Raw genomic sequence first — 26,469 nt, 5'->3', positions numbered from 1 at the left:
GCCCATGAGTGGCTATTGTGAACCCCGAGCTTATATGGCCGGGTAGAATATAATGAATATGTATATATGTATATCTATATCTGAAGATGCGCGCACACCACCGCAAATAACGAACAACCCTGAGCCTTGGTAGGGCCAGGCACTGAGCCTTGGTAGGGCCAGGTACGTGAAACACCGAACCTTCGTGGTCGGGTATGCTATATAAATGCTATGTATATGACATCAATATGAGTACGATTATGCTATGTATATGACATCAATATGAGTACGATTATGCTATGTAGATGACATCAATAAGAGTACGAATATGTTAAGACCATGTAAATGCCAAGTAAAGGCTATGTATATGCAATGTATATGATACGAGCATAAGTATGAAAGGAAATACGATTACGAATACGAAGATGGATACGAAAGGTAAATGAGTACGGATATGGATGTATGTACACGAATATGTAATAGAAATGGAACGTCCCTATGGAAAGTAAGTAAGTGCTATGATGACGATGCTATTATCTCCCATCCTATGTTATTTCATATGTTGTCTATTATGCTTTCATATTGATATTGATCATGCTTTACATACTCAGTACATTCTTCGTGCGACGTCCTTTTGTTTGTGGACGCCGCGTCATGCAGTGGCCCATCCATACCGTATTTTCTCGGGGACTACGCGGCTCCATTTTATTCGGAGGCTGCCTTTTGGTATAGATTCTTTTGTGTATATATTCATGGGCACGGCGGGGTCTGTCCCGCCCATATGTTATGATATGACGTACCCTTCTTAGAGCTCGTAGACATTGTGTATATATGGTTAGATATGTTCGGCCTCGTCGGCCTATATTTTAGATATCATTTTGATAGCCTTGATGTACATCCGTATGGGCATAGATGTTATTGATGATATAGATGTGTTATTGCCTAATGAGATTAGAATGATGATGAATGAAAATCATGATTTAACTATGGTTTTATAAGTATGTTAAGTGGTGCCGGAGCGGGCTAGGCACCCGGTGTAAATCGTCGCGGCCCTCCGGTTGGGTCGTGGATGGTTGTATACATTATGGAACATCAAACAAGGGAAAAGGTTCAAATATACCCCTTTACTTTAGTATAATAGTTAAATATACCCTCCGTTAGGTAGATAAATATTTGTTAATCAAAGTAGATAAATATACCCCTTCCGTTAAGAAAATACACAGATATACCCTTCAGTTGATAGAATCCCCAATTCCACCATTAATTACCCGATTTAACTTAAAAAAACCCATGCCCGCCCCGCTCTAACCCGCAAATTAAATTCTTTCCACCCAAATATACCACCCGCCACTACAACCGACCCAACACAACCACCACTTCCACCACCACAACCACAATGCTCCTCCTATACACAACCGCTCATCATTTTAATCGCCTGTAGCGTGGTATGATTCATCCGATTCCCCTACAAAACTTGATGATTAATAATCGTGATAACAACTATGGTATTTTTTGACATGTATTTGTATGGTGTTAGTAGGCTAAATGCTCACTTAACACCGATTATATATATATGCTATCATTTCGTAACTTTAAGTCACAAAATTAGAAACTATAAATTAAATTAAAGTTCAACGTAATTTTATTCTGAGACAACATCCCAATTCATTGGTGGTGGTTGTGTTAGGTCGGTTGTAGTGGTGGTGGTATATTTGGAAAGAATTTAATTTCATGGGTCGGCAGTGGGGCATGGTTTTTTTAAGTTAAATCGGTAATTAATGGTGGAATTGGGAATTATGTCAAAGGGGTATATTTGTGTACTTTCTTAACGTAAGGGTATATTTATCTACTTTGACTAACGGAAAGGTATATTTATCTACTTTGATTAACTGACTATTAAACTAAAGTAGAGGGGTATATTTGACCCTTTTCCCCATCAAACAATGCCTGAAATTAGGGAAAGAAATGAGATATAAAGAACTAGAAATGAAAACAGATTGTCTACTTGTTGTCAAGTTTATCAAAGAGGACATACTATGTCATCCTCTTAGGGGTATAATTGAAGATTGTAAATATTTGTTGAAGCCAACATGATTAACATCAAACATATTTGGAGGCCGAATCAATGTGTAGACTTTTTGGTGAATGAAGGTTATAATTAACACGAAGAAGATTTAACAATGTGGGAGAATAGCTAAACGAAATGAAGTTTCTCTATTCGAACTGTGGGGCTTATGAGATATTTAAGAATTCTATTTAGTCAAATTTTAATGTAACAAAATGAATGTAAATTTGTGTGTGCGCGCGCGCGTGTTTGTGACATATTTATCATAATTTGCTTACTATCAAATCATGTGTGCTAACGGAATAGTACTTATAACAATTTTTAAAGTGATCCAAAAATATATTTTAAAAAGTTAATGTTAGTATATAGAAATTTAAACTCCATATATTTAATGGTTTTGAGTAGTTCTGAATTAGGGAGGGAAGTGTCTTTTGCTGTCTGCTGAATATTGTATGCCTTTGCCTTTCCTTTATATGATATAATCAATATATAGAAGCCATTGAGAACATTATAATGTTCTTGAATTCTTTTGTAGTTTTGACTCTATTTTATTTAAAAAGGGAAATTTTTTGTTAGTCTAACTTTGATCTTGCCCTATTAATTGTCCATCAAAAGTAACTAGGACTAACAAAAGGAAAAAAAAAAAGCATCATTTTCTTTCATGATTAGGCGCAGGATCTAATCATTTACAATGTTTTTGTTTGAAAGTATAAAATGTAGTACCAGACAAAACCGATATATTGTGTTAACAATTTATACGTTATTAGTGTTTTTACCTATATAATAGGTTATTAGTTATCATTTTTATTAGGTTTCCTATTAATATTTATTATAGAGATATACATGTAACTGCCTTGTCAATAATTTAACTAAGTAAACGTTTACGTACATTATCGGCATATATTAAACTTAAATTCCACAAGAAATTGATAATTCCACCAAGTACTATTTTCTTAATCGCCCAAGTTTAGTATAAGTATCCTTATTTAAGCATTGGTATGATCATTTCATTTGGCCATTAATTAAATACCCCTTTGGACCATTTGTAGGGACAAAAATACTCCATTTTGTTTGAGAAGGTGACAAAATGATTACCTCAGTGTGATGGGTCGTTTGACTAATAGAGATTCTCCACACATGTTAATTTACGTATTCTTTAAAAGTGACAAAAATAAGCACACGACAAAAGACCAAACAGCTTAATTTTAAAATATTACCCAGTCAAAGAACATAAAAAGTAATTTTAATTATGCGTAAACAATATAATTTTTTGTCGAAGGAGATTCGGATCAACTCCTGAGTTCTAGCTGGCTCCTCCCTGAGTCAAAGTATATGAATTTGGAGCATAACACTTTTTTTCAATATCTATAACAACAATAGGCATCATTATAACGATACACTTTCTCGTAAAATTAACTCTTTATAGCATCTTACTCAAGTACCTAGATATTTATTATTTTATAATATACTAACCAAAAAATAATCTATTAGTTATATTTTATTGGAGATATAACGTGAATAAATTCTGTAGGTTCAAGGAAAGGGATGATGAAGAACGTCAAGTTATTGCTCTTGGGCTGAGATCTCCAGTATTCAATTGTTAAACTCTTCAGTTGCCTTCAATGACGACTATTGAATACTTTTTTTATTTAAATGTTTGGAAAATCCTCGCCAATTTAAATGTTATATCGCGCCACTAAAGGACTGAAATTTACTAAACAAACTAAATTATAAATTCGTCCATCAAATTTGAAAGAATTAAATTATTGAGTATTTTTAAAATAATGCTTTGAGTTTAAATCTTTATACACACAACTACTTATGAATTTTTATTAATATTATATTAAATTTTAATTAATGGCATATGAATATTTTTTTTTTGTGATTTTAAATAAATAATTATTTTTTATCTTTTATAACATCAAAAATTTGAGAAAATGATCTTTTTGTGTGTGTGTCTATATATATATATATATATGAGGACATAGGCCCTGTGAGGTGGCATGCCTAAAAACCCACCATTTGTAGTTAACCCCTTTGTCAGAGTTCAGCCTTTTTAAAATTTTAGTTATCCTATTTAAAAACCTAATTACCAACTGCAGTATATAGAACTGAAGATATCATTGATAAATTCTTGATTCAACGTAAGATGGAAACAATGCTTTGGAAGAGTAGTGTCAAGAATCTTTCTGTAGAGATCAAAGGTATGTAGTGATATATTAAAGAATTGTTGACACATGACAATTTGATCAAGTATCTTAACATATAAAGTGGTGGCATTTAGTGAATTTTGGTGCAGGGTCATTTCTAAAGCCCATAAATAGGCACATTTCATCCATCACAAACATATCAAAAGGCATCTCTCTGCTCGTTTTACTACTCCACACGTTCTCTCTCTTCCTTTTGCTTGCTTTCTTTATTTTTTACTACTAATAGTCCTTTTGCCGTCTTTTATCATTTTTTTCCTTCTAAAACTTATTAGTATAATTTAATTTTGATGATTCATGTATTCTCGAATTGATTAGAGATGAGCTTGTTTAATTTTTATTAGAACAGTAATTAGCACGACTCAAGTAAAGTCGTGTATTTACTGAACTTATTACTCCCGCTGTCTCAATTTATGTGGCACCATTTGACTTGACGCTGAGTTTAAAATAAAAAAAGAAGACTTGTGAAATTTGTGGTCCAAAACAAGCGTTAGATATTTGTGTACGTAGCTATAAATCATCTCATAAAATTAAGTTGTTTTTAAATATAGAAAGTTGGCATTGTTTTGGGACAGACCAAAAAGGAAAGTGTGCCACATAATTGGGACAGAGGAAGTATCATGGTACTCCCTCCCTCCCAATTTAAGTGTTTTTCTTTCCTTTTTGGTCTGTCCAAAAAAGTGCCTCTTTTTATAAAAAAAAAGAAAAGTGTCTCCTTCTAAATTTAGTAAGTTGACAATTCAAACATCATATTCCCTCCGTTCACTTTTATTTGTCCACTATTCCATAAATAGATTTTCACTTTTACTTGTCCACCTTCGCATATCAAGAGAAAAATAATTTATTTTTCCTATTTTGCCCATAGCATTAATACTCATTCCAAATTATTTTTCAAATCCAATGCAATTATACATCAATTAATATGGATATCATGGTAACATATGCACTTCATTATTATTTCTTAAGAAGTGTGTAAAGTCCATAATGAACAAGTAAAAGTAAATGAAGGGAGTACATGGCAAATTTATAACCACAAGATTCAAAAAATAATTTTAATACAATATACACATCTTTAATTTAGGACTACATGATTCAAAAGTCTTTCTTTATTTTTTAAGTTTCGTGCTTAGTCAAACTAAGACACTTAAATTGAAACGGACAGAGTAACATTTATGTTTTCAAGTACTGTTATTTTACTTTGCTAATAAATAAATAATTTTATTAGTCTGATTTTTACCTTGGTTTTCCCAACAAGGTCTCCTTGAAAAAATAGTGAAACGCCCCAGCCAAAAATCTCTTATGATTGGAAATGCTGTGCGTGCTGTTGCGCCACAAAAGACTATGAAGATGCTTACACCTTCAAGGATACTTACTTCACAACTTTCTGACCCCTTGGTATGCCTAAATAAACGAATCCGTGACTTTTGTAGGACAAAAAAAAAAAAAGTTGAACCAAAAAAAAAAAAAAACATAAGTAGTTTTCGCATGGCAATTTAGTGCGTGAAAGAAAAATCAGCAAAACAAACGGTTTGACGCTGCACAAAATTTGTGCGTGAAAAAATCTTCCATAAACAATTTTGCACTAGTTATTTTTCTTCCCTATTCCAAAAAGTCATAAGAGAATTAGTTGTCCATATATTTATGGAAAATAATTTATAAACACTACATATATACTAATCCAATTAATTATATATTCATGTGTACTTACATCTACTTAACACGAGTCCGGAATCAAAATGACTCAATAAAAAATCAAGTGAACCAAAATACCCCAACAAAAAAAAGTTACAAAACTATCTTTAGCGCAGTATTTTACTGCACTAAAGAATTTTTTTTTTTTTGCACAAAAGCATGTTTTCTTTGCGCTATAAGTATTTTAAATAAAAAAATTGGTAAACCTTTTTTTTTTTTTTAACACTTAGTAATCGGAAACCTATTAGTGTTTTCCATACTTTGACTAATGATTAGTCGTGTGTCAAGACCTAAAACTTCATATTTTATATAGAACGATGTTTTTACTGCGTACAATAATGTAGGCTCAATACATCAAGGATACGTAGACGTTCGGATCGTCATTTTGGGGGTTCAAAAAGGTGCCAGTAAGTTTTGTTTGAAAAAACTTAGTGTTTTTTCCATATTTTGACCAACGATTAGTCGTGTGTCAAGACTCAGAAAAGTCAATATTTTATATAGAACACGATATTTTTTTAACGTACAATAATGTAGGCTCAATACATCAAGGATACGTAGACGTTCGGATCGTCATTTTAGGGGTTCAAGGTGCCCGAAGTAAGTTTTGTTTAAAAAACTTGATGTTTTTCCATTTGTTTGAAAAAACTTTGGTGTTTTTAATACTTTGACCAACGATTAGTCGTGTGTCAAGACCTAAAACGTCAATATTTTATTTTTAACCTGATATTTTTTTCTGCGTACAATAATGTAGGCTCAATACATCAAGGATACGTAGATGTTCGGATCGTCATTTTAGGGGTTCAAAAGGTGCCCGAAGTAAGTTTTGTTTAAAAAAACTTAGTGTTTTTTTCCATGTTTGACCAACGATTAGTCGTGTGTCAAGACTCCGAAACATCAATATTTTATATAGAACACGATATTTTTTGCGTACAATAATGTAGGCTCAATACATCAAGAATACGTAGACGTTCGGATCGTCATTTTAGGGTTCAAGGTGCCGAAGTTTTATGCGAAAAACTTAAGTGTTTTTTCATGCTTTGACCAACGATTAGTCGTGTGTCAAGACTCAAAATATCGGGGTTCGGGACTTGTGTTAAGTAGACACACGACTAATCGTTGGTCAAAGTATGGAAAAAACACTAAGTTTTTTCGGACAAAAAACTACTTGCACCTGAACCCCTAAATGACGATCCTAACATCACGTATCCTTGATGTATCGAGCCTACATTATTATGCAGCAAAAAAAAAACATCAGGTTCTATATAAAATATTGACGTTTGAGTCTTGACACACGACTAATCGTTATCAAAGTATGGAAAAACATCAAGTTTTTCAAACAAAACTTACTTAAACCTTTGAACCCCTAAAATACGATCCTAAATGGCTCATTTATTCTTGATGTATCGAGCTTACATTATTGCACGAAAAAAAAAATATCAGGTCAAGTATAAAATATTGACGCTTTGGAGTCTTGACACATGATCATCGTTAGTCAAACATTTAAAAACACTAAGTTTTTTCAAACAAAATCTTACTTCGGCACCTTTTTGAACCCCTAAAATGATGATCCTAACGCTTCTCGTATTCTTGATGTATTGAGCCTACATTATTGTACGGAAAAAAATATCGTGTTCTATATAAAATATTGACGTTTCGGAGTCTTGACACACGACTAATCGTTGGTCCAAAAGTAAAAAACACTAAGTTTTTTTTCAAATGGCTACTTCGGGCACCTTTTGAACCCCTAAATGGCGATCCGATTCGCCACGTATCCTTGATGTATTGAGGCCTACATTATTGTACGCAGAAAAAATATTAGGTTCTATATAAAATATTGACGTTTGTCTTACACACGACTAATCGTTGGTCAAAGTATGAAAAAAACACTAAGTTTTTTCAAACAAAACTCTTTTCGAACTCTTTGAACCCTAAAATGACTATCCGAACGTCTACGTATCCTTGATGTATCGAGCCTACATTATTGTACGCGAGAAAAAAATATCAGGTTCTATATAAAATATTGAAGTTTCGGAGTCTTGACACACGACTAATCATTAGTCAAAGTATGGAAAAAAACACTAAGTAGGCTCCGATTACTAAGTGTTGCAAAAAAAAAAAAAAAAGTTTACCAATTTTTTTATTTATTTTAGTGCTAGCTATAGCGCGATGCAAATATTTGCGCTATGCAAAAAAATCTTTAGTGCGGTAAATCCACCGCTAAAGATAGTTTTGTAACTTTTTTTTTGTTGTTGATTTTGTTCACTTGATTTTTTATTGAGTCATTTTGGTTCCGGACTCGTGTTAAGTAGATGTAAGTACACATGAATATATAATTAATTGGATTAGTATAATACCGAGTGTTTATAAATTATTTCCATAAATATCTGGACAACTAATTCTCTTATGACTTTTGGAATAGGAAGAAAAATAACTAGTGCAAAATTGTTTATGGAAGATTGCTCTTTCACGCACAAATTTGTCGCGTGAAAAGAGCTATTTTTTGCGGTTTTGGTCCTTTCACGCACTAAATTAAGTTAAATCGGAAACTACTATATTTTTTTTTTTTTTTTTGGTATTAGTTTGGTTCAATTTTATTTTATTTTTGTCCTACAAAAGTCGCGTAAACCCCACCAACTTTAATTTAATTTAAGGTTTTTTTTTTTTTTCTTTCTCTTCCAATGATGCTTTTATTTCAAGAATATATCAATACTCCCACCATTCCTAAAACAAATGAATTTTTTATATAGTTTTTCTTTGATCTAAAATAAGTGAATTTTTTAAAGTTCAAGAGGTTATTAATTGATTTTTTTTAAAGTTACCCTTCTTTTTAATAGTTTTTAGAAATCTCAATACTCACTATTTCACCTTGAAGAAAAGTTTGGGGAAAGACATAGGATAATTTAGTAATGCTTAATTAAATTTCTTAACGGGTGTGCATATCCCAAAAAATCATTTATTTTGGAATGGAGCGAGCACATAATTTGATTTTGACCAAAAAAAAAAAAAAACGACTCATAGTTACTCCTTCCGTCTCAAATAATCTGTTGTGATTCTCTTTTACCCTCTTCTTAAGAAACATTAATTAGGAGGGAGTTTTTTACTATTTTACGCTTTATTGGTATTTTAGCAATCATAACATTTACCTCATAATTGAGGTGTTTGTAATCTTTAAAAACAATAAGGGTGAAATGAGAAAAAATAATTAGTTTTGTCTTGAATTTCTAAAACGAAAAATAATTTGAGATAACTATTTAAAAAAAAAAACACGATAGAAAATTTGAGTCAGAGGAAGTAATTGAAAAAGAGGTTTTAATCGCTAAAACGTAAAATTTATCCCAAATATCCCAATTACTAACTTTTATGAATTTAAGTCATATGCAGCGTCTTATAAAGTTATCCTAAATTTAGCCCCCCAAAAGCTCTTGTGCTCTCCCATTGAAATAAATCTTTCTAAAAAAAAAAAAATTAGGGACAGTGATATGCAATAGTTTGCAGTCTCTCTACGTACCCAAGGTCATTGAAGTAGTAAGATTATCTAATTTTCGCCAAGTTTGTTACTTCCAAGTAAATGAATTTTAAGAGTATGGCACACCGCTTAAGAACATGCACTAAAAATATTAATCAAATAGTAATTTGTCAATATTATCTTTTTGCTTCTTTCCAAATTTTTCTTAAAACTAGAGATAGTCAATTATGGCATTTGAAAATTTCATTAAAAAGAAGGGTAATTTTAGAAAAAATAATTAATAGTACATCTTTGAAAATTCATTCACTTGGACCAAAAAAAGTACCAGAATTTGAGTTATATTGAAATGGAGTGCTACAAAAAAGGGACCCGAGGTTTCTGCTCTCTTTGGTAAAAACAATCGAATATAATTGTAGGGACTTAGTAGCTCAGTTGGTTAATTACCTGAACTTTCATCTTGTTGGTGAAGGTTCGAATTCCCACATTGTAATCCCCTCCCCTACCGCCTATGTAATAAAAACAATTTAAAAAAAAATCGAATATAATTCTATGAACGGTTACACGCTGTTTACATATTGTCATGTCATTCTAAGTACTCCCTCAGTCGATATTTACTTGTCGTGTATTGACTTGATACGCCTATTAAGGAGCAAAAAATAGAATGACAATTTTATTATATTAATAAAGGGAAAAGGGTCAAAAATACCACTCTACTTTCATAAAATTGGCTATTTTTGCCCTCGTTTACAGTTGGGGCTAAATCTACCCCTTAGTTCTGTTGGGGCCAAATATACCCTGCACCGCTAGCAAAGTTTCATAAACACACCTCATTTCTTACATTTTTCCACATAAGCAAGCCTAGTCATTGGAATTGGTTGAGATGGACGCCACATGACATCTAAATTATTCTATGTGGTGCCTACGTGGCAATTTTTTTAAAAACAATCTGGAAAATTAATTTTTTTAAAACAAATTGGGAAAAAATGACTTTTATTAAGAATCTGAAACTTTTTTGATTTCATAAAACTCATTTTTTGAAAATATATTCTCGAAAATTAGATTTTTTAATTAAAAAAATGCGAAAAAAATAATTTTTTTTTAATGCGGAAACCTGTAAAGTATTTTTTTTTAAAAAGTGTCCTAATTTTTTTTAAAATCTCGATTAATTTTAAAAAATATCCGAAAAAAAATCAATTCCCCCCCCCCCCCCCTTTTTTTTTTAGAAGCGGGTTTTATAATATAAAAAAAATAGATTTTTAATAAAAACCATTTTTTTCATATTTTTTTTAGAAAAATCAGTGTTCCAGATTGTTTTTAAAAAGTTTGCCACGTAGGCACCACATATAATAAGTTAAATGTCATGTGGCATCCATGTCACCCAATTCCAATGACTAGGCTTGTTTATGTGGGAATATGTTAGAAATGATGATATTTTTGAAACTTTGATAATGGTAGGGGGTATATTTGGCTCGTATGCGCGGGAGGGTAGATTTTGCCCCAACTTGTAACGGAGGGTAAAAGTAGCCAATTTATGAAAGTAGAGGGGGTATTTTTGACCCTTTTCCCTATAATAAATGCAATGTTCTGGGAAATGCATTATAAGTGATTATAGTAAATAATAAGGACAAATTAGGAACTAAGTGCTAAATTATGTCTCGGTTTTTAAACTAGACAAGTAAAAGTGGACCTCTACTTTTAGTATCGAGGACAAGTAAAAACGGACAGAGAGAGTGCAATATTTGGGGAAAAGGATCCAGTCCAATAATAAAGCCTTCAGTAATGCTCATGAATAACCACAAAGTTCACTAATTAAACCTCGCCTAGCCTTTTAATTTATCCGTTAGATGTCATTGTTCTTTCTCTGTTACTTTTATCTTCTCTCTTTGCTTCTTTAGCTATTGGTCGAAGTTAGGAGTAGAGATGACTTTCTAAATGCATTTTACTTCTTCATAATGTTTCTTTGAGTTTTCTTGGATAAAAACTTCATTCACTTTTTCTTGAATTTTGGATACCCCCCTATGTCATGTATTTTGAATGGGGGGTGCTTGGCATCTCAACCGGAGTTTGATCTGAGGCTATTTTCTGATGACAAGAGTACTCCATAAAAATGAATTTTAATGCTTTGCTTTAGAATGCAAACAGAATAAAAGATACTCGAAGTTTTACATAAACTTATCAAGACAATAACATTTGGGTTTAAGGGATAAATAAATTAAAACGCTTGGCGAGGTGTTGTCTTTAGTTAGTGATTTTTGTGGTTATTCATGACAAATTCATCAACAACATTGAATGTATAAGCAGCCACGTGGCTTTAATCTAGTGCACCAAGGGTGTCAATGGTATGGTTCGAGCGATTATTTTATAAAATTTATACCATATCAATTTTGTAATAATTTTATTTTGTATAACCAAAGTTAAGACTTTTTGCAACCGTCCCATCGAATCATCTCGGTTTGTCTTCGATATCGTTATGATACCGTTAATTTTCGGGTTTTTTTAAAAGAAAAGTCATGTACAAGTCCCAAGTATAAGTTAGAACACGATACCGTGTATACTTCTATAGGACTTTGGCAAAAACTCTCAAGACATTTTATCATTTAAAGGTGATGAATCAAGAAAACATGAAATATGACAAGAATAGAGATACATCCCGCTATTTTACAATATTAAATAAAGACAAAAAAAAAATTAAATCACACGAGTGGGAAGTAATCAATCAGGGACGCAAGAATCGAGTCTGCTAAGATTAGGTATCCAATAAAAAGAAATTAAATCATACGAGAGGAAGATATCTAATGCCTTATAGCTTGCTACTCAAGATCGTGGAATACCTTGTAGCTTAGAGGTTATTACTAGAGGTTCTAGAACTAATTTAGTTTGAATAGGGATTTTTTTACCGGAATGGTGTCCTTTGAGGGACAAATCCAACAAATGAGTTTGTCAGAAATTTTGTAGCCTAAATGGTGAAAATGCATGTCTGGTAGAGCACCTTCAGTGTGCGACTTTCACATCTAAGAATAAACAACCCATTTATTTACAGTGAAGGTGCTCTACTATCTATGAGCCTTCAATGAATATTTTAAATTTTGGAGAAAGGCTTATCCTTCCTAGAGCATTTGTAGTGCATATTTTAAGATTCAGAGAATCTGGAAAAGTACATTTTCCTGATGTGATGTGATGATTGAAACATCTTTTCCAAACAATAAAGGCTCATGCATGATAAGGCATCTTCTAAATAAATGGTCTCTTATGTGTCTTTAACATTATTTTCCAGCAGATATTTTTTAATTATATATCTCCAACAAATCAAGATTCATCGTTTAACGCAGTGTATCAGGTGCCACTATATAATCTTGCGAAGACTGATTGTCAAGTATGGGAATTTCATAATAACGAGCATTACCCTGAACAGTGGAAAATGACCATCTATCTGAAATAACAAGCCTTAACTCATTAAGATTAGTTTCATTCTTATATGCAAGTTTCTAACTAACCAATCATACTCAACATTTAATGGAAGTTTAACAACCGCAGGAGCACCACAACGATATCTAACTGTGTCAGATTACATATATTATGTCGCCACCTCAATAACAATGCAATCAGCTAAACACGATGTTCATTTAAAAAATTTAGAAATATTAGATAAATTTATTGAAATTGACTAATTTAAAAAATTGGATAAGCAACAAATCATTATACCTAATCACCAAATGAAATGTCAAAATTTATCGTCCCAATTTGAATTATCCAAAAACATAACATAAGAATAAAAGGATGGCCACTCTGCCCCCTCCCTTTTACTTAAATTTTTCTCCTATATACGCATTTGCTTTTGTGTTTTAACCTTCATAATAGTTTCACCAAAAAAATCGGGGTAAAGATAAGCAAGAACAATGAAGTGATTTTGTTATCCGAAAAAAGTGATTTTATAGTAAGCAATTCCCAAAATTTGAATGACCATTCAAGAAATGAATTCTCAATTTGTGTAGTAAGATTGTTACATTATTTCTTTTTTCAGTTTTTCCCTAATACGTATTATTTAATAATAATCTTATTTTAACCTACTATATGGAGTACTTTATTTTTCTGTTGATGCTTTTCCTTCAAGCCTCAATCATGATGTCAATAATTTTTTTCTTTTGAGTTTTGAATTGTTAATTAACTTTGTCATATTTTACAGGATTTCTTCATCACCCGACGTTACTCCAACATACAGGTACTTTCTCTTCTAGCAGCTTTACTATCTCGTCTGTAATCTTCTTTTAAAAATGTTGAATTGCTGATAATTCAATATTCGTCTTAATTAAAGTTATTCTGATATATTTATCAATTATTGTGCAGTAACATAAATTTAAATTCAAGCAAACAAAATAATATTAAATGACACAAAACAATACATGTAACAAACATTACTTCAACAACACAATACAATATAATACGATATACAAACACACATCATGAAACAATGAAAACAACTATCCAAAAACAAGTTTTTGAGGTTTTAGCAATGATTAATGTGAATGTCTTGATTATAATATGGTGTTTCACAAGCATTCTTTAGTTTTTTGCATCTGAATAGGAGTGGTAAATGGGCAGATTGAATTGGATCTTGCATTAAAAATAAATTGCGCAAATACTGGTCACAGTCCAACCCATCCATATTTTTGTGGATCAAGATTGTGTTGGGAGATTAATAGACGAGTTGAATATGAGTTTGACCTATATTTACCCATATTCTTTAGGGAAGAGTATTCAAAACACACTCAAACTATGGTCAAAATTGCCATAACACACCTCGGCTTTGCTATGTCCTATGACCCCCACGGACTTATTTTTTGTGTATTATTTTCGCTTTCAACCGGACAAAGTCACTCAAACGAGTTTGAGTGTATGCAACGCTCATAAAATTAAAATCGGACGGGTCGTTTTCATTATTTTGGTTTCAAAATTTGAAATCCAAAAATTCTCTCTCACCTTCCACTCGATTTTACCTTTCATATTAATCACTCAAATACCATTTTAAGCGCAAATCGTTGTGAATCATAGTTAAACTAACTTTAGGTGGTAACATCGCGGTGGATTTTGACCCAAAATCGTCGATTGATCTTGAAGCTTTTAGTGAACTGAAAAAATACCGGAGTTAGTCTTGTTCTTTGTCGGTATTTGTACGCATAAAGTTTATTTTTTTTCCATATTATATAAATTTATGAAATTGTCGTATGAATTTCTAGGGTTTGTTAAAAAATTATGGGTTTTCCTAGTTTAAATTGGGGTTATTTGGGGTTAAGAGATGTGTAATCTTATGTCGTGTAGTATTCTTGTTGTAATTGCGTCCAATTTATTTTCACCCCAAAATGTGATTTTATACCTTTGTTTGGCCTTGTATTGTCGAAGTCCGAATTTAATTGTTGTTATTTGATGTGTGTGTGGGGTTGTGATTGTTGTTGACCATATTTATTGTTATTGTATATGTGTGTACTGATTGTTTGTACTATTACCGAATTGTAATTTCGGGATGAGTGGGTTTGTATTAGTAACATTTGAAGGTATGAGCTTTTAAAGTAAACTACTGTTTTTATACTCTTTGGAGTAAAGTAAATTTTGTATGCCCCCCTCCGGAGACTTTTAGTTATGTTTAACTAAAAGTACGCGGAAAAACACTTTGTCTTCGAGGGCGGACATTTAGTTATGCCGGATCCGGCATAACTTTGCAAATTCCTTCACAAGTTTATGCCTTGATCCGGCATAAAAGTTTGCCCTTTAAAAATGCCCCATCGGCATAAACATGTTAAGTGATTTACGAACTTATGCGATGGGAGCACATGTAACACCTTTTGATTTCTGAATTAAAGGATTTCATTCATCAATTTCAAACTTACATTAAACACAAAACAAAAGAAAACTAGAAATAGATTAATGGTTTTGATTTGACACTCTTGTTTTTGGTGGATTAGGTAGAACAATTCTGGTCATGGACCCGGATGTTCTTGCAACGTCTCGACAAGCTTTGCCGAATCAAGTGCTACACTGCAAAGAGCTGGGGAAGGCCCAAGAAAGACAACTCCAACTTTCAAGCACCCGGAAAGCTGGGAAGGCCAAGGAAAAATCCGTTAACTTGGATGCACGGCGAAGAAACAAGTGCAAGGCCAAGGAGTACTTCTCAAGCACCGCCACCCGGCGGTGCAAGGCCAAAGAGTACTTCTCAAGCACCAACAAGAGGTATGGGAACAAGGAGGACAACCGTTAGTGCTAAATGGTTTGAAAAATGCAACAAGTTATGCACTCGATCAACTGCCGCTTCTCGGTCTACGCATTGAGGAGGGAAGACCAAGAAAAACCTCTGAAACTTCTAGTGCGCACAGTACCGCGATGCCCAATGCACTCCATCAACCTGCTGTACTCAGCCTAATGTGAGGAGGAAGACCAAGAAAAACCTCTCAAGCTTCTAGTGTAACATTTGTTGATAATGAAAGAGAAGAACTACCCATACAAAAGGCCAGATCAATTTGTTGGAATGGGTATATTTGTCGCAGTAAAACGGATTTACAACATACAATGCTAAGGCTGATATTTGTTGGATTGGGTATATTTGTTGCAAGTGAGTTTACTAACTATAAACAATTGTTTTTGCTTTGTCTACAGCATGGCTTGCCAAGTAGTAGGATAATTGATCTTTATCCCAAGAAAGCATATAAGGTCGGTGATATTCTTTTCGGGGACCTTGGTCACAAAGCAAGGACTGAGGTGGAAGAGCGGCAAAGAAGAAATGACATCAAGCCAAATTTGAAGAGATGAGGGTAAATAAAAGGAAAAAGTGACGAGAACCCGTAACTGTGACAAAGGATCCGCCCAGAAAGTAGTGTTAATATGTTGGTAGTTGGTAGAACAAGTTAATGTAGTTGTTAGTTTTTGCGGTTCATAAACAAACTAAAGTAGTCGTGGGCTTTAGATGCTTGTTTTGTGACATTATGCTCTTGCGCTTGAATGTTGCATCATCATGGATATGATGCGCTACTTTTGTACAAACTTATATTGGGCGCAAGTGTTTATATATAGCAGGTCTCGCTTCAGTTATTAAGTCTCGTCTCTTTCAAATGATAATATCAAAGGCACATGTTTAATGTTGCAAACCAAATATAGGGTCAAAGCTTTTGGCCGGATTTAAAGGTGGTCAAAACAAGGTGGTTGGGGGTTAAGTAGTGGGGAATTTATTGCAAAAGACATTATAAATATAGGCTTTCACTTACACAAGTTTATGCCGGATCCGGCATAACTTTGCAAATTCCTTCACAAGTTTATGCGGATCATTCCATAAAAGTTTGCCACTTTAAAAGTATGTTTCATCGCATAAACTTGTTAAGGATTTACCAAACTTATCTTAGATTGGGGGCATACTTATGCCTTATGGGCAAACTTTGCCTTGAAGCATATATATATATATTTTTTTCAAGCATATAAATTGAAGTTACATGGAAAAGTATTATGCCAGAAAAAGTTTTTGGATGGAATAAAATAGACTTTCAACCAAAAAAAAAAAGTTTGCCTTATAAGGCAAAGTTTAATTTTGTATACCCCTCCGGTGACTTTTAGTTATGTTTAACTAAAAGTCGCCGGAAAGGCAGACTTTTTTTTTGTCTTGAGGGGCAGACATTTAGTTATGCGGATCGGCATAACTTTGCAAATTCCTTCACAAGTTTATGCGGATGCAGCATAAAAGTTTGCCACTTTAAAAGTATGCCCATCGGCATAAACTTGTTGAGGATTTACAAACTTATGCGATGGGGGCATACTTATATGCCTTACGGGCAAACTTTATAAGCATATATATATGTATTTTTTCAAGCATATAAACCAAAGTTACATGGAAAAGTATTATCTTTATGAAAGTTTTTGGATGGAATAAAATAGACTTTCAACCCAAAAAAGTTTGCCTTATAAGGCAAAGTTTAAATTTTGTATGCCTCGTGTACTTTTAAGTTATGTTTAACTAAAAGTGTCATTTCTGAGGAAGGCATTTTGTCTTGAGGCAGACATTTAGTTATCTTATCAAGTATAACTTTGCAGTCCTTCACAAGTTTATGCGGATGCGACAAAAGTTTGTTCTTTAAAAGTATAAACTTCATCGGCATAAACTTGTTAAGGATTTACCAAACTTATGCGATTGGGCATACTTATGCATTATGGGCAAACTTTGCCTTGAAGCATATATATGTATTTTTTCAAGCATATAAACCAAAGTTACATGGAAAAGTATTATCTTGTAAAAAAGTTTTTTGGATGGAATAAAATAGACTTTCAACCAAAAAAAAAAAGTTGCATATAAGGCAAAGTTTAAATTTTGTATACCCCTCCATTTTTAGTTATGTTTAACTAAAAGTCGCCGGAGGAAAAACCGAACTTTTGTCTTGAGGCGTACATTTAGGTATCACCATCAAGCATAACAAATTCCTTCACAAGTTTATGCCGGATCACCGGCGCCAAGTTCTACTTTAAAAGTATGCCCCCAAACTTGTTAAGGATTTACCAAACTTATGCGAATGGGGCATACTTGCCTTATGGGCAAACTTTGCCATATATATGTATTTTTTCAAGCATATAAACCAAAGTTACATGGGATATATTGTGTTTCCAGGCACACGTGTAATTGCGCTAGAGGCACCCATACCTTTCACGTTGAAAAAACGAGAGATCATAGAAATAGATTAGACGGTCTCAGAGTTTTCAATTTAAGCAAGGTTTATGTTGGAGCACATGTAACACCTTTTGATTTCTAAATTAAAGGGATTTCATTCATCAATTTCAAACTTACATTAAACACAAAACAAAAGAAAACTAGAAAGGATTCTAACATACATTAACCACAAGACAAAATAAAATGGAAAAGTAGTTCTTACCTAACATTAACCACAACACAAAAGACATTTTTCCAAGTGCGCGCCTACCTAACGTCAAGCACAAACTAAACCATTCAACTTCAAAAATAAAGAAACACTAAGGCAATTGGTCATGACAAGTTGAAGAATTTCCCGCATTAACCAATCGATCCAAATACCAAAACAAAACAAGATACAAAATGTGAAAATCAAATTAGAGCTAAAGTTGTTGATCCCCTTCTTTTTCGATTTTATCTCTTGCATTTTCAATTCCTTCGGCATTAATCACACTTGATTGTTCTTCCATCTCCTTCATTTTCATATCACTTGAGGCAAGCATTGTTCTTCCATTTCAATCTCTTTCAACATCTCGGTAATTTCGGAACTTCACGTCATCTTCTTCCATCTCCACTTAATTTTCTTGAAGCTAATTCTCCATGCATCTCCTTCATTTTGTTCACCAACTTTGGAATAATGTATTTGGATCTTTCATCGACTTTGGAAAGATCCTCCATCAAAGAAAATTTACCTTTTCCAACCATAGTAGAGGCAAGACCAATATCTTGTCTGATTGTTGTCGGACAGAAGTCTTGATACGAAACACACGCACCATGTTGCGTCTCCCTGTCATTCAACATTGGATCTTCGTTGTCCGTACAAAGCTTATTCAAATCGATCTTGTTTCTTCCATATAAGCCAAATCAATTTTAATCGAAATTTGGGGAAAGAAATTGTAAGAATCCAATCTTGGGTAAGAATTGAAACATGAAGAGAAGAAATTTGCCAAAAAAATTTGGGGAAGAACTCAATGTGGAAGAAGAAGAAGATGGCCGTTTGTGGGGATTTTCTAAGATTGGATTTGGGGAATTAAAAACGTTATTTGGACGACCATGGCAAATATGCAAGGTCCATATAGTTTTTATCATCTTACTATTGCGCCGAAGGAGAGTAGTAGCTACACTTGCCAGTCAGTCACTTGTTGAAAGCGAAAATAATACACAAAAAATAAGTCCAGGGGGGTCATAGGACCCCCGCAAAGTTGAGGTGTGTTATGGCAAATTTGGCCATAGTTTGAGTGTGTTTTGAATACTTTTCCCTATTCTTTATGTATGTAGGTGTGAGAAAACTTTTCTTTTTGTTGGAAAAAAATATCCCACTCAGTCATGCCATTTTTTTTTAAAATCCATGTCATTTTTAACCCTTACTTTATATTTTTCTTTCTCTGTTATTAATAAACTTCAATATAAGTCAAATTAATATCTTAATTTTTTGTATCTAACTAAATATTATCATATAAAATAAAACGTAGACGAGTTGAATGGGTTGGGAGATTAATAGACGACATGAGTTTGGCGTATATTTACTATATTCTTTATGTAAGTAGGTGTGAGAAAACTTTTCATTTTGTTGGAAAAAAAATATCCCACTCAGTCCTCTCATTTTTTTTAAAGGGAAAAGGGCCAAATATACTCTTGTACTATTGGAAAAGAGCCAAATATATCCTTCGTTATACTTTGGGTCTAAATATACCCTTACCGTTATACTATTTGTTCAAATGTACCCCTTCTCCGTTAAAGTTATCCAAAGTGGACATCCTATCCTACGTGGCACTGACATTTGATGAGGTGGATGTCATGTGGCATTTCCACCTCATCACCCCTAACTCATATTACACCTCCCCCGTTCCACCGCTAAAATTTCCTTCCCCTCGCCATCATTGTCACCATTACCACCATATTTTTTGTACTTTCCATACCGATGCACACAAACTCTCTGCCTCTGAACACATGAAGATAACAAGGGAACTCCAGAAGAATGAGCATACAGATCACAACTGTGGGCGAACATCATAAAAGAGCAAAACAAACGTATTTGCAGTTACATACAGAACATACACACATATATCTACGCTATTAAAACGAACTGTTTCAGACAATAGATTTGAAAAACACAGGGCCAACCCCAATATTAGATGGGCAGAATAAATGCCAATTGTTTGGTTCAAAGCAACAATTTACTTTCCCAAGCAGCCAGTTTCAAACTAGCACACAAAGCGCAAAACACACACAATAGAACTGTTAAATAAATTAAGCAAAAAGGAGGGTTTTTGGAGATAAATTTAATTAGGTAATGGTGGCAATGGTGATGGAGGGGGAGGAAAATTTAGTGGTGGAAGAGAGGAGGTGTAAAATAGGTTAGGGTGATGAGGTGGTAATGCCACGTAGGATAAGATGTCCACCTTAAACAACTTTAATGGAGAAGGGGTATATTTAAACCAATAGTATAACGGTAGGGGTATATTTGGACCCAAAATATAACGAAGGGTATATCTGGCCATTTCCAATAGCACAGGGGTATATTTGGCCCTTTTCCGTTTTTTAAATCCATGTCTTTCTTTCACTGTTATTAATAAACTTCAGTATAAATCAAATTAAAATCTTATATTTTTGTGTCTAATTAAATATTATCGTTTAAAATAAAATGTAGGGAATATCAAAATTATTTCGGGTAGTACGGATAACTAGCCTAATTGTACGTATATGCAATAGTGCGAATTTCTTACCATTTTAACTATAACCCCTCCCTCGGGCTTCCACCTTTTTGCTCACTTGGTGACTCGAACCCACAACCTTAGGATTGAAAGTGGAGGGTGCTTACCATATGAACACTCCCTCTTGTCATATAAAGTAACTATACATCCAGTGTAATTTCATAAGCGAGGTCTGGGAGGGTAGTGTGTACATAGCCTTACCCCCGTACCTTGTAAAGGTAGAGAGAATGTTTACGATAGACCCTCGGCTCAAGTAAAGCATATCAACATCAAGTATTGAAAGGAAATACAGTAGTGAAGAAACCATGCTAAAAATAAAGGAGAAGAGAACAGTAGCAACAATAAATAATATACAATAACCGAAGCAAAGGAAATAACATGCTATAATAAAATCAAAGAATAAGTCAGCAGGAGAGTGATAATAACATTATTGATAAGGGAAACTAGACAACGCTCGACTACCTACTAACCTTTTAGCCTAATCCTCGACCTTCATGCCCTCGATAAGGGCGATGCAGGTGCGCCATGTCCGGTCTAATCACCTCTCCCCAATAGTTCTTCGACCCACCTCTACCTCTCCTCGTGTCCACCATAGTAAACCTCTCACACCTCCTCACTGGGCATCCGTGCATCTCCTCTTCACATGCCCGAACCATCTCAGTCTTCACTCCCTCATCTTGTCCACCACGGAGGCCACTCCTACCTTGTCCCGAACACTTTCGTTCCTTATCATATCTCTCCTATTATGCATCCGTCTCAACATGCTTATTTCTGGTACTTTCATCTTCTGGACATGCGAGTTCTTAACTTTCATCTTCTGGACATAGCTGGTTTCACAACCACTCTATAAAATTTACCTTTAAGTCTTGATGGCACATTAGACACAAGATGTAAGCCTCTATTTCATCCATCCCACTTCAATATGATGTATAACATCATCGTCAATATTTGCATTTCCTTGGATTATTGACCCAAGATACTTAAAACTCTCTTTTGGAGATGACTTGCATATCAACACTTAAAATCATCTCATCATTAAGGATAAAATAAGTAAGTTGTTACCAAATATAGAAGGTTGTCATTCTTTTTGGACTGACTAAAAAAAAGAGTGTCACATAAATTGGCACGGAGGGAGTATTATTTTATCGCAAATTGTTAGGGCAGTTAGATAAAACTTATTCGTTTCTAAATAAAATTTATTTCATGCAAGCCTTTTTTTTTTGTGTTGGGGGTTAACTTCAACTCAAATAATCCAAACACCCTACACTGAGGACTTGCCTTTTCAGTTCCATAATTCAAAAATAACAATAACATTCTGCATTCTGATTTTTGATCATATCCAAATCTATTTTATCTTTAAAGGATCGTGTGATTAGAGAGGGTGAAGAAGTGGTCGGCTTTGATGAGGAAGCAGAAATAGTGATGAAGCGACTTGTTGAAGTATCAAAGGATGGAGATATTGTTCCCATTGTGGGTATGCTTGGACTTGGAAAAACCACACTGGCAACAAAGATCTATCGAGATGATCGAATTTCAAAAGAATATTTGAGCACAATATGGATTCATGTTGGTCAATCATTCAAGCTGAAGGATATCTGTCTTTCTATTCTTCAACAGCTCAAAAGGCTCATTGAAGAATATGAAGATATGGATGTGTCTGAATTAGCTAAAATAATATGTGGTTTTTTGGCTGAAGGAGTTGGTAGATGTCTCATTGTCTTGGACGATGTGTGGACGTTACAAGTCGTTGATTTCTTCAAGGGTAGTATATTTCCAGAAAATAACAAAAGCCACCGTGTCCTGATGACCACTCGCGTAGGGTCTGTCGCTACTTATGCCAATGAAGATCCTCATCATCTGAAGTTTCTGACTCCTGATGAAAGTTTTAAGATTTTGTTAAAGGGTGTTTTTGGCGAGGAAAGTCCTCATGATGAGTTGTTAGAATCAGGAAAAAGCATTGCAGGAAAATGTCGTGGAATACCAGGTTTAACATTGGTAGTTGCAGAAGGTTTAAAATCTCGCCACACCAAAAGAGATTGGCGAGAGTTTGAGAAAAAAATGTGGGAGCATGTTACGGATAAACAATATCCTGACAGAATGTACTACTTGGTAAAGACGAGTTATGATTTTTTGACCGAAGAAATGAAGCTATGCTTCCTGTATTTTGGCGTCTTTCCTCAAGGTTTTGATATCCCAGCTTGGAAATTGATTCGCTTGTGGATTGCTGAATGCTTAATAAAGCCCAACTCGTGGTCATCACTTGAGGAGAGAGCAAAAAGTTGTTTGAACAGCCTTGTCGATATGAATTTAGTTATGGTGACGCAGAAGAGCTCTGATGGTGGTCATATTAAAACATGTCGCGTTCATGACTTTCTGCATGAGTTCTGCAAATTAAAAGCTAAAGATTGGCTTTTTCAGGAAGCATATAGATGGGGACCTATCCAGTCTAAAATAAAGTCTATAATACCTAGGATTGCTCGTCGGTTGTATATTCAATCCTCTGAAGCAAAGGATTTTCTCTCCACAAAACCATTGATGGAGCATGTCAGATCTTTTTATTGTTTTTCCTCAGAAAAAAGCCGAATGGAGTTGTCATCTTACGAACTTAAAAGCCGAGACAAGTTGCCTGGTAGTGGCATCGCCAAAGCTTTTCCATTGATCAGGGTCTTGGAAATTGAATCCCTCTATTTTGTTTTCTCCAAAGACTTTAACAAGTTATTTCATTTGAAGTACATTGCTATTTCAAGTGACTTTGACGTTCTTCCAGAATCTTTTGGTAAATTCTGGAATTTACAAACTCTTATACTTCATACAAGGACGTCAAAGCCCACCCTTAAGATAGAAGCAAACATGTGGAAGTTGGCACGTTTAAGGCATTTGCACACCAACATCCCAGCAGTATTGCCGCCCCCTCCTATCGCAACAAGTGAAGCTTCTTCCCTACAAACTCTTTCTATCGTTGCACCTAGAACTTGCACCAAAGATGTCTTTGCTAAATCTTGTAATATCAAAAAATTGGGTATCCGAGGGAATATGGAGGTTTTATTTGGAACTAGCAAGAATGGATGGCGAAGCCTTGAAGAGTTAAAATGCCTGGAAAATTTGAAACTGTTGAATGATGTTCTTCACATGAGTAAAGCACTTCACCTTCCTCCATCATTCTTCAGTTTTCTAGGTTCACTGAAGAAGTTATCTTTGGAAGACACAAGGTTCGATTGGGATGAGGCAAGGATATTGGGGCAGTTGGAATGCCTTGAGGTCCTAAAATTGATAGAAAATGCATTCACAGGGGAGTCCTGGAAGCCGCAGATAGGAGGGTTTAGTCAACTCCAGGTCCTGCGGATCAATGAGGCAGACTTGAAATTTTGGGAGGCTTCGACTTAAGCACCTTTTTCTTAAATCTTGTGAAAATCTCGAAGCTGTGCCATATGAACTGGCAGATGTAGCTAGCCTCGAAGAGATGACACTGGAGAACACATGCAGAAAAGCAGTCGAATCTGCAAGAGAAATAGAGCGCAAGAAGAAGCTGGAAAGTATCAAATTCAAGCTCACGATATTCCCTCATGCAACTGATAATTAGAAGCCAGGCCAAACGCTGAAAGGTCAGTCAAATTCTTTCATGGGAGTTAAACAATTACTAATATATATATATATTGATGTCCATTTGCATCTACAATGTCTTCTTTTTGTGTTTGTTAAACATATGGTTCGAACATCATTCAGAATAGACAATATCTATTTTTTATTTAGCATATATTCACATTTATTACTGTACTACTTATATAGTAGCTGATGGAATATTGATGTAGTGGTGACTTTCCAAACAACAAATATAACTGCTACACTTTCCCTCTGCAGACAAATATAACTGCTACACTTTCCCTCTGCAGGAGAAATCAAAGGGCACGATGTTGCTGAGATCATTGACAAAAATAGAATGCTCTTTGATAAGGAGTCACCACATTTCATGTTTTCTGCAGTCTGCTCATCTTATTCCAATAAAGAACCTGTTTATGTTTTACTTATTCAATCATTCTGAAGTTGAAATATATCACCTTCTGGGTTGTTACATTTCCAGTTCACCATATTTCTTTCTAAGTTGTAATAAAACTAATCCATATTTCCATTTCTGTTCTATCTGTATTGCTTAATTTAATTCATCATCGCTTTCTCTGTTCAATCATGTATACCACTATAATTATTGAAAGACATGTTATTCCTTCTTTTTAATTTGTCCTTTTGTTTCTCTACATGCATACTGGGTTTTTTTAAATGGACGGTTTCAATTTGATATAATGAATTCTTACGTTTTCCAATTTGTTACTGTATGTTTTAACTCACTTATCTCTAGTCCTCTAAGACAGTTGTTATTAATTCTTAGTAGCTATACTATTGAGTAACAATCTATATATAATATAAAGTTAAGCGTAGGCAGATGATGTAATTACGCACTCTCTTATCATTCATATTTATCTTTTTTCTCGTTTGTTTCCTTTTTTTTTTTTTTTTTTTTTTTTTTCTCCATTTATCTTATTTTAACTTGCTCAAAAACTATCTAAATTAGATTAATGGTGTTAATTGCCATTCATTCTTGAGTTATTAATGCCGATCATGAAAGCTGCAGTTGCTACAAAAATATATTCAACGTTTTTTGTAGTAAATGTTAGCAGAACTAGCTCTAAATTAGATTAATTAACTTTTCCCCTCCCTCCCGCAATGATTTCTTTATTATTTTTTTTTTTTTTTAATTATATGTGACTTTTACTATTCTTCCATTAACTTTTCACTAATATATTTACGTGTCTTTTCCGATTCTCTCTTTTAAGGTATTCACTCAATAACTATCAAATTAAAGAGTATTAGTTATGGTGGATCTATGAGTGTGGATATGTGAGCAAAGACAAGAACATATCCCTTTTCATCCATTAAGAAAACACATGGAATTTTGATCTTTCTCCGTGGCCAAAATTGATAGATGAAATATTGAAAATCAAGAGGAAAAATCTATCAACCGAGAAAATATTTTGTAGCCATTCTAAATATTCATTCCTTTTTTCCTTTCAATTCGTAGTAGATTTTTATTACAATTTTGTTGCTTTCAAATGATTTTGCATTGTAGATGTGGTGAATTGGTGATCCGTGACTTAGAAATCTAATGAGGGAGGTTTGTGTTTCTTGGATGTTCAGGAGCAAGTATGGTATATTTCCAAGCTTTTATTGTCCAATTTAAGCATTTTTTCATACTCATTTTCTGTATTATGTACTAATGATTGTGATATATATATATATATATATATATATATATATATATATATATATATATATATATATATATATATATATATATATATATATATATATATATACACACAAACATACATACTCGGATACTCACTTTCCTTATTTTGTGTAAACGATTCTTTTGCTTATTTTATAAGTCCGGTAGAATTTTTTCGATATTTGGATTTTATAAGATTCATCAAGTTGATACAAAATGAAAGACTTTATACAATATGATAGTTGGATCATATATTTGATGGAATGAATGACGGGTAATTATTTCTTCTAAACATACAATTTGGTATTTTAACCTTATATTTTATTTTATCTTATTACTATTTGACAAGGGTTGA

At 33.7% G+C, this 26,469-nt stretch overlaps 2 protein-coding genes across 3 annotated transcripts in view; one reads left to right on the top strand and one right to left on the bottom strand.

Moving 5' to 3' along the window:
* LOC132060046 (probable protein arginine N-methyltransferase 6) overlaps positions 1 to 26,469 on the bottom strand; it is a 53,157-nt gene that overhangs the window by 7,348 nt on the left and 19,340 nt on the right. The gene's annotated exons all lie outside the window — the stretch shown is intronic.
* LOC132060906 (putative late blight resistance protein homolog R1A-10) lies at positions 5,535 to 25,055 on the top strand. Its single transcript, XM_059453804.1, has 4 exons — positions 5,535 to 5,646; positions 13,593 to 13,628; positions 22,199 to 24,438; positions 24,727 to 25,055. Exons 1-3 carry the CDS (start codon positions 5,551 to 5,553, stop codon positions 24,218 to 24,220), a joined length of 2,154 nt encoding a protein of 717 aa, XP_059309787.1. The 5' UTR covers positions 5,535 to 5,550; the 3' UTR covers positions 24,221 to 24,438; positions 24,727 to 25,055.

This window comes from Lycium ferocissimum, chromosome 6 (assembly GCF_029784015.1).
Source record: "Lycium ferocissimum isolate CSIRO_LF1 chromosome 6, AGI_CSIRO_Lferr_CH_V1, whole genome shotgun sequence".
Taxonomy (NCBI): Eukaryota; Viridiplantae; Streptophyta; class Magnoliopsida; order Solanales; family Solanaceae; genus Lycium; species Lycium ferocissimum.
The sequence above is the reverse complement of the archived record's forward strand: the minus strand, read 5'-3'. Positions and strand labels throughout refer to the sequence as shown.